Source organism: Mobula hypostoma, chromosome 2 (genome assembly GCF_963921235.1).
Source record: "Mobula hypostoma chromosome 2, sMobHyp1.1, whole genome shotgun sequence".
Taxonomy (NCBI): Eukaryota; Metazoa; Chordata; class Chondrichthyes; order Myliobatiformes; family Myliobatidae; genus Mobula; species Mobula hypostoma.
In genome coordinates, this window is record NC_086098.1 from 62,465,743 (window position 1) to 62,479,901 (window position 14,159).

Consider the following 14,159-nt stretch of genomic DNA (forward strand, 5'->3'; position numbering starts at 1 on the left):
CCAAATGATAGTATGGATAGATTCGACAACCAGTCACAAAGCTTCTGTAGTTAGTTAACCTTATCAAGTGCCTTACTAAAATCTATATACACTACATCCACTGCTCTACCTTTATTTATATGCTTTGTCACATCCTTAAAGGATTCAATCAGGCTTGTGAGGCATGACTTGTCCCTCACAAAGCCATGCTGACTATCCCTAGTCAGCCTATGCTTCTCCAAATACTTGTAAGTCCTATCTCTAAGAATCCTCCCCTATAATTTGCCCACCACTTTAAGTGAGACTCACTGCTATAATTCCCACTCCCTACTCCCGTTCTTGAACAAAGGAATAACATTTGCCACCCTCCAGTCATCTGACATGACTCCTGTGGCCAGTGAGGATGCAAAGATCATCGCCAAGGGTGTGGCAATCTCTGCTTTCACTACCCTTACTAACCTGGAGTGTACCCCATCTGGCCCTGGGGACTTGTCTATTCTAATGTTTTTTTTCAAAAGTTCTAGCACATCCTCCTTCTTAACATCAACATGTTCTAGCATTTTATGGTGCCTTTGGTGTATTTGGGTGTTTTATGCTGTTTAAGGCAGAGATTGATAGGTTCTTAATTGCTATGGGTGGTAAGGGTGTTAAGGGTTAGCGCAAGAAGACCCAATGGGTGGAAAGGCCTAATTCTACTCCTGCATATATCTTGTAGTCCAACCCAATGGAAATGGGGTCAATATTCACTTCAAGCAGTCAGGGTTGCTAGTATTGTGTGCAGTTTTGGTCCCCTAATCTGAGGAAAGACATCCTTGCCATAGAGGGAGTACAAAGAAGGTTCACCAGATTGATTCCTGGGATGGCAGGTCTTTCATATGAAGAAAGACTGGATGAACTGGGCTTGTACTCGTTGGAATTTAGAAGATTGAGGGGGGATCTGATTGAAACGTATAAGATCCTAAAGGGATTGGACAGGCTAGATGTGGGAAGATTGTTCCCGATGTTGGGGAGGTCCAGAACGAGGGGTCACAGTTTGAGGATAGAGGGGAAGCCTTTTAGGACCGAGGTTAGGAAAAACTTCTTCACACAGAGAGTGGTGAATCTGTGGAATTCTCTGCCACAGCAAACTGTTGAGGCCAGTTCATTAGCTATGTTTAAAAGGAAGTTAGATATGGCCCTTGTGGCTACAGGGGTCAGGGGGTATGGAGGGAAGGCTGGGTTCTGAGTTGGATGATCAGCCATGATCATAATAAATGGCGGTGCAGGCTCGAAGGGCCGAATGGCCTACTCCTGCACCTATTTTCTATGTTTCTATTATTGTGGATGTTTAAACCAGTTTGGCAGCAAATCTGAGGATAGAATTAAAAGGAAGACAAGTGAAAATGGAAATCGAATATAGGGCTTCAAGTGAGAGATTTAGGAAAATAATGATAAGGGAAATGGCAATGAGGGGATTACAAAAACCAGAGTTTATCAGGAAACAGAAGAGTGTTCAAACTTTAGAGTACACTACCAGTCAGAGATAAGAAAAATAATAAGATAAAATCAAGGGTTCTTTATTTGAATGTATGTAACATTCATAACAGAAGAGGTGAGTTGATGGCATACCTGGAAATACAATAAAAGAAATTAAAGGAAGGTAAGTTTCAATGAAGTGAGAGTGGCCTGGCTAAGTTAATTGGAACAAACATTTCCAGGGAAAATTGTAACAGAACAATGGGCTGCCTTTAAGGAAGAGATGGTTTAGATATGGTTGAGGTATATTTCCATGAAGTCAAAGGTGGAACAAATAAACCATAACTCCTACGGTGACAAAAGAGGATGTAAAGGAAGATGAGCAGTCTTTTTCTTTTGCTTTTGCGAAGCATCAGCTTATAAAATAGATTGAGCCTGATTACAAAAGAATTGGATGGTGAATGCAAATTAGAATAACAGAAGCAAAGAGAATATTAGATTCAGATTCATCTACTTATAGATGTACATTGAAACACACAGTGAAATGCGTCCTTTGCATTAACAACTAACACAACCTAAGGATGTGCTGTCACCACACATTTTGAAACCAACATACCATGTCCACAACATTCAGCAGAATAGCGACACAGCAACAAAACAAGACCCAAAACCATCCCTATGAACCCTAAAAAGCAACGAAGTCTGAGCCATGACATTGGGAGAGATCAGAGCTTGGCATCATCTTAGAACATTTGAGAAGATTAGCTGCCAACAAATAGGAATGCAAAAATATTTGATTGGCATATAACTAGTATATTGAGGAATAGGGGTCCTTGAGGACTACAATAGGAACTTGCAGATGGATGGAGAGGAAGTGTTAGGGCATTAAATTGGAACTTTGTATCTTTCTTCAGAAGAGAGTGGTAAGGAAGGAGGAGGTAGTTGAGAAATTAGACACACTAGCATTAATGTTTTAGCAGAAGATGTGGACTGGAGGAATAAATCCTAAGAATTTTGAGGGAAATTGAGAGGAAATTGTGGGGATACTGTTCATAATCTTTTGATGCTCTTTAGATACCAAGGGGTGGAAGACTCAAGTGTGGTAAATGTTAGTCACTTATTTTAATAAAAGAATACAAGTAAACCCAGCCACTACAGGCTAATATTTTAAACTTAGTCATAGAAAAGCTTTCATAAACAGATTCAGGACAGGATTGATATGTTACCTGGAGTAGAATGATCAGCACAAACTTTTCAAGAACAAGTTGATAGAAGTTTTGAAGAAGATAGCATTTGCATTGAGTTACAACCACTCTATGATTCTATAATGATATAAGTAACAGATATATGTGTATGTATGTGATATTCACTACTGCAGAAATGTAGAATAACCCTGGAATAGCTTTGAAGCATATAGTATAATTGGTTGAGAAAATAATTGGGTATATTTGAGGAGACAGGTATGAGGGGTATAGCTAGGATGAATGCATACAGGCTTTTTCCACTCAGGTCAGGTGAAATTAAAACTTGAAGCAACACACACAAAATGCTGGAGGAATTCAGCAGGTTGGGCAGCATCAATGGGAAAAAGCACAGTCGATGTTTCAGGCCGAAACCATTTGGCAGGACGGGAGAGAAAAAAGCTGAGGAGTAGATTTGAAAGGTGGGGGGAGGGGAAAGAGAAATACAAGGTGATAGGTGAAACTTGGAGGGGGAGAGATGAAGCGAAAAGCTAGGAAGTTGATTGGCAAAAGAGACAGAAGGCAGTGGAAGAACGAAAAAGGGGGGTGGGAGGAGCACCAGAGGCCATAGGTTTAGGGTAGAGGGTGAACTATTTAGAGGGAATCTGAGGGTGAACTACTTCACTCAGAGGTTGGTTTGAGTGTGGAATGAGCTGTCAGCAGAAGTGGTCGATGCAGGTTCAATTGTAACATTTAAGAGAAGATACGTGGATGAGAGGGGTGGCAGGGTGGCGGTGCTTGGTAGTGGAATGTAGTGTGCTTGATTTGCAAAACTGGAGAGTGAGAGAATACATAAGTACTATATGTGTGTGTGTTTTATAAGTACTATATGTGCAAAAATCTTAGGCACCCTAGCTATATATATGTGCCCAAGACGTTTGCATAGCACTGTATACAAAAATTATTATTTATATATATAATGTATTTATACATTAATATCCTTTGCAGTTCAGGTCGTCAGAGTCTAGAGGGGCTGATCCAGAAGCTGTGTCTTAGCAGTCTGTCACCTGAGGTCTTCTGGTCGTTGGAGTCTTGCTAATCGACTACAGGTTACTGAGGGTTGGTGAGGTTGACCCTTTGCACTTGGCCCTGGTGACTTGTGTTTGGGACCACGAGTCATTGATCAGGTCCTAGGAAGTTCAGGCCCATTGGGAATATAGAACAGTCTACCTTGGAAACCTGTTGTAAAAAATTAGTTTTAAAAGTTACCAGGCTAAATTTATGGAAGATTTTGTTGTCACTGCTTTATAAGAGAAATTGTAAAAAGACTATTTAAGAATAATTTGAGGGTAGAGCTGAATTACTGATTTACTTCTAGAATCTTTTCTGTATAACCAGTTTCATTTTAATACTGCATTAACTATATGGGATTATATTTTTATCCAGCTTCTATTAGTATTTTAGTATGTATATATTGCATCTGTAAATGCTAAAATGCTGCTTTGTTTTTGTACTGTTTAGAAACGGACAATTCTTGCAAAGTTTGTTGTAGAGAAGATGGAATTTGTAAACCATATGTGGATAAGAACAACCAGTTTTTGTATCTGCGCAAAGGAAAACCCTGCACTGTTGGATTCTGTGATGGATATGTAAGTAACAACTTTTAGGGCTGGGTTACTCTTAATTTTACTGAAAAATGTTCCCTTTCACAATTTTTTTTCTGTCTTTTCTATTCTTAGGTGGTTTTACTATCATATCTTGTAACAGTCTTTAGTAAAACATTATAAAGATTTATTTTAATGTATTAATATCTAAAACATTATCAAGAACAGCCTTGGAAGCATAGTCAGGAGATACTCAGATATATTTTGTTGGATAACAGAATCATTACTTCCCGAGAGGAAGTGCAAGGGAACAGTCTGAGGGTTAATGAAAAAGAATGTTTGTTTCTTGAGTTAAAATTTGCTGTAGAACTACACTTGTTGAATTTCATTCCATATCTTCCAAACTGGATTACTATTTCATCTGTCTGTTGTGCCTTGGTAAATAAGTTGTATCTCAAGTTTGGTATTTGTTTTGGGTACTGAGTTATCTTTATGGTCCAGGTAATCCAACTGCAATCTTTCATTGCAGAGTATTAACACAGTAAAACCTTGATTGGTTTAAAATAAGAAACAAGCTTGGTAATGAAATATTAAAACTGTAACCAACCACAACAAGGTGGTTCACGATATTATTGACAATAAAATATCTGTGTGTGTAATAAGTATAGTATAATAAAATATCTGTATAAGTGTGTAATAAGTATAGTATAACTTTTAAGAAGTAATTTATTTTCTATCAACAATATTCATTGTATTTTTATAGTACATTTATTTACTTGTATTTCCTTGATTTTACTTTTCCTCGTGATGCTTTTATTTCATGGAACTACAGCATTTTGTTTAAGGAAAATGAAATTTTTGTAAATTTTCCTGCGTCTTTGTGGGCATTTGTCATCATTTGTTCTGTAAGGTGTTTTGAACCACTTCTTTTTACTATCAGTGCATACTCCTTGGATTTTCAGCTGTTTGAAAGTTCAAGCAGAAATAGATTTTAGTTTATTTGGGATTAAACAATATTGGCAAGGCAGTATCCATTACTCATGCCTAGACTTCATGAGCTACATAGGATGGAAACAGAATGCCAATGAATAGCATTTTACATCCTTGGAGGATTTTGACTATTTATGATGATGAATTATTTTTCTTTGCTGTCCACAAGTTATCATATGTTTGATTCCAAGAATTTTGAATCTTGGATTTTGAACTTCTAAGTAATCCTAGGTTACTAATCCACTGCAATGAATAACAGGCTACTGCAATCACAGTGAACTGTTGTTTTGACATTGTAGGTTATCTATTTTTAAACTTTGAATTTCATTTGCTTTGCAGAAAATTGCCTGAAGCTTAATTTCATTTGACCTTCTTGCAGTCTTTGAAAGTGACTTGACCTGTTACAGTGATTGGAACTTGTATGCTTGAGTTTTCTTTTATAGAGTTCACAAAAGGAATAATAATTTTTCTAACAATAGTCTTGTACTGTTAATACATAGCAGAACACGTTTGTAAAACAGTGTTGAAGGTTTTGGAGGAAATTTGTACTTTCATATTGAAGTTAATAGTATTTATGAATACACAGAAAATGACTTGTTTTTTAAAAAAAAATTGCATGAGTAGTAAATATTAATGTACCTTTTTCCCCATTGGCCAAGCTGGATAAGAGGCAGAATCATACAAGTCAGAAATGCACAAATAGTAATTATGCATCGTGTGCCAGATGTGTGCCCTGCTCTCTCTATACCCACAATTGTGAGGCAAGCGCAGCTCAAATGCCATTTATACATTTGCCAGTGACATTACTATTGGCAGAATTTCTGATGATGATGAGGAGGTGTACAGGAGGGAGATAGATCAGCTGGTTGAGTGGTGTCGCAATAACCACCTTGCGCTCAACATCAGTAAGACCAAGGAATTGATTGTGGGCTTCGGGACACTAGTCCTTATCAAGGGATCAGCAGTGGGAAGGGTGAGCAGTTTCAAGTTCCTGGGTGTCAACATCTCTGAAGATCTATCCTGAGACCAACATATTGATGCATTTATAAAGAAGGCATAAAGTAATTTATTTTCTTACAGTGTCTATATTTCATTAGGAGATTGAGGAGACTTGTTATGTCACTGAAGACGTGCAAATTTCTACTGATGTACTGTGGAGAGCATTGTAACTCTTTGCAACACCTTCTGGTATGGAGGGACCAGAAAAAGCTGCAGAAAGTGGTAAACTCAGCCAGCTACATCATGGGCACTAGCTTCTTCAGTATTGAGAACATCTTGAAAAGGTGATGGCTCAAAAAGGCGACATCCATCATTAAGGGCCTTCATCATCCAGAACATGCCCTCTTCTCATTGCTACTAACAAGGAGGTGGTACAGGAGCCAAAAACCACACACTCAACATTTCAGGAACAGCTTCCTTACCTCTGCCATCAGACTTACAAATGGACAATGAATCCATGAATACTACACTTTTTTTTTTGCTGTCTTCTTGTACTAATTTTTTTAAATATATATTTATTTTAATTTATAGTTTTTTAAAGTGGTTATGCATTGCAGTTGTTATGCATTACTGAAGCTGCAAAACAACAAACTTCACAACATCTACCCATGATATTAAACCTGATTTTGATTCTGGTGATAAAGCCATGTGTACAGGATTGTGAATTACTGAGTGAATGAGGCAGAAGTGCACCTGGGTTCCTATTTTTGATAAATGTCTGCGATTCCTTTCAGTACACATGTGATCAGAGGAAGACAGCTGAAGATTTATTGATTAATTTGTTTGAACAACCATTGGATGTTTGTGTGTTAGGAATGACTACTTGGGGAAAGTATCTATGAAACGACACTACTATGCAAAAGTCTTAGAGGCACATACAGTATATATTGCTAGGGTGCATAAGGCTTTTGCATCATGGTGCAGAGAGCAAGTTTGTAAATCTAGCGGGAGCAAAGGATGTTGGGAATAGCGAGGGTGGAGTGCTGCCGGAGACATCAGGCAAGGTGATTTGATTCCAAACACTTGGTTTACTGATCATTACAGAATGTCTCTCTGGTGCTTCCTGCTTCCTCCCCCTTTTCCTAACCATGATACCCTCTCCCTGCCCCCTTCCCACTCTCAGTCCACAATAGAGACCCATATCAGAATTAGGTTTATCGTTATTCACATGTCATGACATTTTTTTTGTGGCAGCAGTACAATGCAATACATAAAAATACTACATTACTGTGCAAATGTTTTAGGCACCCTAGCTACACATATGTGCCTAAGACTTCTGCACAGTACTGCATAAATTATTACAATTGTCCGCTAGTATACGAGTTATAAATAGTCTTCTAGCACACTATTATGTATATCCACTTAATAAGAATGTTTTATTAAAATTAGGATATATTAGCATTGGCTAATAGTTGTACTTATTTCTACCTATTCAGTTCTACTAACCTCAGTGGAGCTGCTATGAAGGAAGTGAGTATATCCAAAAGTAACACCACACAAGTTTAGTATTGCCGTGCAAGGAATAATTTCTCTTCCGTTGTCCTTTAGATGCGTCTAAATTTAAAACCCTTTTCCTCAGCTAGTTTAACACTAGAGTTTTCTCAGTAACCTGACCCACAATTAGCCCAGAGACATTGTTATTTGGTAGTTATGTAGATCAGTTGCTTTAGGAATCGGGGATAAACCTGAGGCAATGGCACCATTTCTGAAAGTAGAATCAAAGTTCTGTTTCAGGTCAGTGATCTTTTAGTCAGAGCTGGCACTAATCAAGTGTAGTAACTGGTTTTAAGTATAGAGTCAGGATAAAGGTAAAGGGAAGAAATAGCTAATGTGTTTTGGTGGAAATTAGGAAGTTAAGCAAAAGAGAGATTTGATTGCATAAAGCAAAAGAATGTAGTTAGGGACACAGTAAAGAGATTAATGGACATCTTTAGAGGAGGTGTAAATAAAATGCTGCCAATAACTGGTACTCAGCGAGGTGGGAGGGACAGAGAATGAAGACATTTTCTAATTAATGTGTACCTAAAACTGCTTTTTATCAACCTAATGATGGAAATATACTTAAACAGTTATATCTGTTGATAGATGTCACTGTTTTAATGGTTTAATTGTTTTTTTGTTTAAAATTTGCTTGTACAGGGCAAATGTGAAAAGCAAGTACAGGATGTAATAGAACGATTCTGGGAGTTCATTGAGAAATTGGATATCAACACTTTCGGTAAGCTGACACACAATGTTTGTATTCTCCTACATTCTTTTGTTCTTGTGCCTCTTGAAAGAACTGAACAAAAATTGTTTCTGCGGCTGTGAATTGATCTTAAATATGTTAACTATAGATTAAGTAAAATAATTTACAAAATGCAGTTGTGTTTTGCTAGAGCTAAATAATCGAATGAGTTTATCCTAATTTGTTACTTTTCACTTTATTCACATTAAGAGCAATTGACAAGTATAAGTTTATGAAAATAGGTCTCTCGTTCAATAACACACAAAATGCTGGAGGAACTCAGCAGGCCAGGCAGCATCTATGGAAAACAGTACAATCAATGTTTTGGGCCAAAACATCGACTGTGCTTTTTTCCCCATAGATGCTACCTGGCCTGCTGAGTTCCTCCAGCATTTTGTGTGTGTTGCTCGGATTTCCAGTGTCTGCAGATTTTGTCTTGTCTTTAGTACAATAAGCTGTCTCTTGACCTCACAGTCTATGTCGTTATGATCTCGCACCTTATTGTTTACTTCCACTGTACTTTCTCTGTAGTTGTTACACTTTATTTTGCATTGCTACAGGTAGACCTTGTTTTACCTTAAAGAACTGTGTAATGACCTGATCTTCATGAACAGTGTGTGAGACAAGCGTTTCACTGTATCTCGGTACATGTGACAATAATAAACCAGTTCCAGTTCCAAGAATTTGTCATAATAATTGGTAATCTTTATTTCAACATATGTGTGAGGCAACTTACTCATCTCCCTGTGTCTGCGAATCAAGCCTACAAAACCACAGGGTATCTGTAAATTTCAAGGATACAAATATACTTGAGCACTTCATTAGAATAAAATATTTGCAAATCTCACCGTTCAGTTTCTTAATCCTTAATGTTTACAATTTTGTCCTAGTGTCCAACTATAAACAAAATTCAGACATTATTTCTTATTTTTTTTAAAACATTGTAAATGGGTGATGGGTTAAACCAATTATGTATTTTAGAATAACATTTTTAATAGAAATTTTGCCTTATTGCTGTTATAAAGAACATATTAGTTGTAATGCCTCTCACAGGCTATTGAATACTTACACTCAAATCTTTCTTTGGGTAAATGGAACACGTGTAGATCATCAGTGAAATTCCTTCTGTTGCAAGGTCAGAAGGTAGAATATTTGTAGCTCATAAAATGAAGCTCAGGCTCAACAACATTCAAACATATGGTGATAAGATTCAAATGACCTTCATGTCACACATGTGCCAGACAATGAATGTGTCCAACTGGAGACAGGTTAAAATCCACTCTTGATATTCTGTTGGACCAACCATGTAAATACTGTGGTGACAAGGGCAATCAGAGGCTTGGTATCCTGCTGAAAGAGACGACTCTGTCTGCAGTTGAATGAAGGAAATTACTCCCCACTTGTTCAGATAATTGCAACTTCAAATAATATGAGAAGTTTGATACCATCCAGGACAAGGAAGTTTGGTTGATTGGTAATGTCTCCACCAACCCTACATAAGTGCATTTATAAAATATAAATCAGTTACTTGCCAAGGCTACTTCAACAGATCTTCCTAAACAGGTGACTGCTTCCACCAAGAAGAACGTGGACCTGCAGGTTTATTTCTAAGCTGAAGACTGTCCTGACGAATATTCATTCGTTGTCTCTGGCTCTAAATTTTGGAACTACCACCCGACAGCACTGTACAAGTACTGCTACAAGAAAGCAGCTCATCTTGTCAATGATGAGAAATAAATGCTTTCCTTGCCAACAATGCCTCCACCCTATAAATAAATAAAGACAAACATTCCGAGAGTTACTGAGTGAAATGACTTCTGGTTCAATTACAGGTCAGTGCCGGGCTAATTGATCTCAGTCAGGATAGCAGCTGGCGTGAAGTTGTCTAACATGGATATGATGATATTTAAGGTTAATCTTGGACCTATCATTTACTTAACTGATTACTTTTAAGCAAAAGTAACAAAGAGGTGGACATTGCTGCAGTTTGCTTTTTCAAGTTTCACTCTGCCAGTTTCAGTTTGATTTAACCTTTTCTGCAAGATGATGGAATATATTTTAGCAGACGCATGGAAAAGCACACAATCCACCTCAATGAATTTAACCTAGAACATCCAAGTTCCATCTGTGGAGAGGGAAAGAAATTGTCAATAATAGACATGTTAGTAATAGAACTGACAGCAGACCTAATCTAGTATAATAATCTTCAACATTGCAATAATCTGTAAATGCTGATGCTACTTTTTTTTTAAAACAGGGAAATTCCTTGCTGACAACATTGTTGGATCCGTTGTTGTATTCTCTCTTGTCTTTTGGATTCCTCTCAGTATTCTTGTCCATTGTGTGGTAAGAAAGATATTTGTTTCTGAACACCATGAGAATGGCCGATCCTTTTTTGTTTGTTTCCATTGTTATCTTGGAAGCTTGAGCCACAAAGCTTAAAATGTATGTAATCAGATGTAGTAGTTTTCCTCAAGCTTACTCTGCTATTTACAAAATAATGCCTGATCCTGTACTACAATTCTCCTGTCCTACCACATCCATATCTTTTGATTGTCATAGTGCCCATATGGATGTAAATATGTCATTATAAATGTTGTACTAAAATTTTTTTCTACTTGGGAATCAAAGAACAGTATTTTTGGGTGAAAATAAGTACCTGCATTATTACTTCATAACCTTGGGATATCCGAAAGTACTTTTGAAGTGCAGGTGCTGTTATAAGGTAGGAAATTTCAGCAACAGTAATGTGATCATGCCCAGAAGTTTTTTTTTAACTGATGATGGTTTGTGGGGGTGGTGGGAGGGCGGGGTTGGAATCAGTATTGGTAGGTTTACTAACATAATTCCCTGCTCTTCTTGTGAGTAAGTTGATGTTCCTTGATGTAATATCTCATCCAATAAGCATTGTCTGTGATGGTATTCTCAGAACTGTAATGGAGTGCCAACTTAGAATTCGGTGCCAAGTTCTGGAGTGGGATTTTGAATCACCTTTTGACTCAAGACACTAATGCTGCTGTTGAGTCATGGCTGACAGTAGCTTTAAGGTTATGCCAAAATGTGGGCTGTTTTGTGTGGAACGGAATTTTTCTGAAATTCTTAATAGTTTGGTTTATAGCAAGAAAGCACAGGGATAAGTTAACAGATTCTTTAAATTTTTCCTTTCAGGATAAGAAATTAGACCAGCAGTATGAGGAGAGCTCGAAAACATTCTTCCCTCCCAGTGTATGTATTTTAGAAATTTATTTATTATAACTTATGACAGTCAAATTCTGATCAGTGAGATGAATTTTAGGCTTGCATATCTTTCTATGCAAAATATGACTTGTTTTCATCTATAACCAGAATGCTGGCACAGTTTATTCAGTGCAGGATAAGCAAACACATTTAAATAACATGAGATCTTGTAGGATATTGGATTTCATATTGAGTTCATCATTGCTTCAATCAGGTTGGTGTTGTATGGCCAAATAGCTTGCTTCTCGTGGCATTGAGTAGGGCTTCAGGAAAGGTGTGCACTGCAAAATGATCTATTGTGAATTTAGGTTTGAACCCACATAACAGTCCACTGGTTACATAAGGGTCTATTCCTGAGAACTATCTGTATGTCAGGAACATCAGGTTTTTATCGTAACCCACACTGTATTGCTCTACAGACACATGCTATAGTCCTTTAATTTCTACCACCTATAATTAAACTAATGGAATATATATGATACCTAGTTATTAAAGAATACCATGAAACATTATTATTAGCTTGAAAAATGCCTTACAGATGTATCGGAGAATTTGCGTGAAATCAGATAACTGTAAATTAGGTCATCTGTAACCTGAGAAGCCCCTGTACTTACCACTCAGTCAAGACGGGCAAATTATTGATGGCCAGAATTGCTTTCAGTGGGACATTGCTGAAAATCATTTATGTATATCTATTCAAACAAGAGGAATTCTGCAGATGTTGGAAATTCAAGCAACACACATCAAAGTTGCCAAAGTTTCCAAATCTCTTACTAACTCTTCCTTCAGTTAGTCCTGACGAAGGGTCTCGGCCTGAAACGTCGACTGTACCTCTTCCTAGAGATGCTGCCTGGCCTGCTGCATTCACCAGCAACTTTGATGTGTGTTGCTATGTATGTCTATTAGTGATTTAGAGTTGGATTTAGTTTGATGTTGTTCTCCCCAAATACTTCTGTGTTATTTTTTTGTAAGAATATTAAATAGCCTAATTGCATCTGCATGAAGTGCAAACAGTTGATTTACAATGTAAGATTAATATGTATTTTAATAGCCTGCCCAGTGGCCTCTGAAAATAGATAGAATGCTGCCATAGTTCACATGACTACAGGGAGGTAAATGCAAACTGTCAATGCAACTATGCTGTAACATTGAATTGATGCAGCCAATAATTAGATTTTATATGACACCCAACATGGCAAGATGTCCAAGGCACTTCATAGCATAGTTAAAATTTGACACCAACAAGAAGGATGTCATCAATTTTTTCACACAATTATCTTTACATATTGGCATATAATTTGTTTGTCTTTACTTTGGATTGACCTTATCAATTATCCATAAGACATAGAAGTAGAATAAGACCATAAATGTTCCAAGTGTGGTCTCACCAGAGTTTTATAGAGCTGCAGCATTAACTCAGTTCTTGAAATCAGTCCCCCGACTAATGAAGGCAAACACATCATATGTTTCCTTAACCAGCCTACCAACTTGCACAACAACTTTGAGAAATCTGTGGACACGAACCCCAGGATCCCTGTTACTCCACACTGCTAAGAATGTTATCATTAACGTTGTACTCTGTCTTCAAGTTCGACATTCCCAAGTGTAACACTTCACACTTTTTCAGGTTGAACGTCATCTGTCTCTTGTCAGCACAGCTCTGCATCCTGTCAATGTCCCATTGTAACCTGACAACCTTTTACACTACCCACAACACCACCAACTTTCATGGCATCTGCAAACTTATTAACCCACTCTTCGGCTTCCCCATTTATAAAGATCATAAAGAGCAGGTGTTAACTTCTCCCTGCTTTAATCTATGATTCCCACCTCCCTTAAGAAGACCACTATCATCCCAGTGCCTAAGAATTACAAGGTAACAGAATGACTACTGACCAGTGGCTCTTTCATTTACCATTATGAAATGCTTTGAGCACAAATGATCTTACACTCATCTCTGGAGCATTCTGAGAAGACACTTACAGTACCGTGTAAACGTCTTAGGCGCATATATATATATCTACGGTGCCTAAGTCTTTTGCACAGTACTATAGTAGTTCTATGTATTGCACTGTACTGCTATCACAAAAAAAACTCAGCTTCATGACATACGTTGGTGATGATAAACCTGATTCTGATGTGGGTCTCTATTGCAGACTGAGGGCGGGAAGGGGGCAGGCAGAGGGGAATCGTGGTTGGGAAAAGGAGAAGGGAGAGGAGAGGGAGCAAGAAGCACCAGACCGACCTTCCGTAATGACCATTAAACCAATTGTTTGGAATCAGATAAAACTTCCCTGGTGCCTTAGGGCTAAGTGTGTCTGCACTTGCGCCACCTCCTGCACCTGGCACTCTCTCTTGCCTCACCCATCCCGTGGTGCTCCACCCTCACCATTCCTAATGTTATTTGCTTTTGCCAGATGTCCCCCACAATCCAAAGATGTATTGGATAGGTTGTGGTAAATTGTCCCGTAGTTTGGTTAGGGTTAA

General features: G+C 37.8%; 2 protein-coding genes across 4 annotated transcripts in view; one reads left to right on the plus strand and one right to left on the minus strand.

Moving 5' to 3' along the window:
- Positions 1–14,159, plus strand: part of adam17b (ADAM metallopeptidase domain 17b) — a 91,637-nt gene that overhangs the window by 65,625 nt on the left and 11,853 nt on the right. For both annotated transcript variants that reach the window (XM_063037856.1, XM_063037866.1), the window contains exons 15-18: positions 4,137–4,264; positions 8,348–8,426; positions 10,693–10,781; positions 11,604–11,660. In XM_063037856.1, the coding sequence (XP_062893926.1) occupies positions 4,137–4,264; positions 8,348–8,426; positions 10,693–10,781; positions 11,604–11,660 (353 nt within the window). The remainder of the gene's footprint in view (positions 1–4,136; positions 4,265–8,347; positions 8,427–10,692; positions 10,782–11,603; positions 11,661–14,159) is intronic.
- Positions 8,866–14,159, minus strand: part of iah1 (isoamyl acetate hydrolyzing esterase 1 (putative)) — a 60,176-nt gene continuing 54,882 nt past the window's right edge. The window contains exon 7 of one of the 2 annotated variants that reach the window (XR_010016577.1): positions 8,866–10,201. The gene's annotated coding sequence lies outside the window, so the exon portion shown is untranslated. Of the gene's footprint in view, positions 10,561–14,159 lie in introns of both variants that reach the window. The other variant, XR_010016576.1, reaches the window with a different exon arrangement.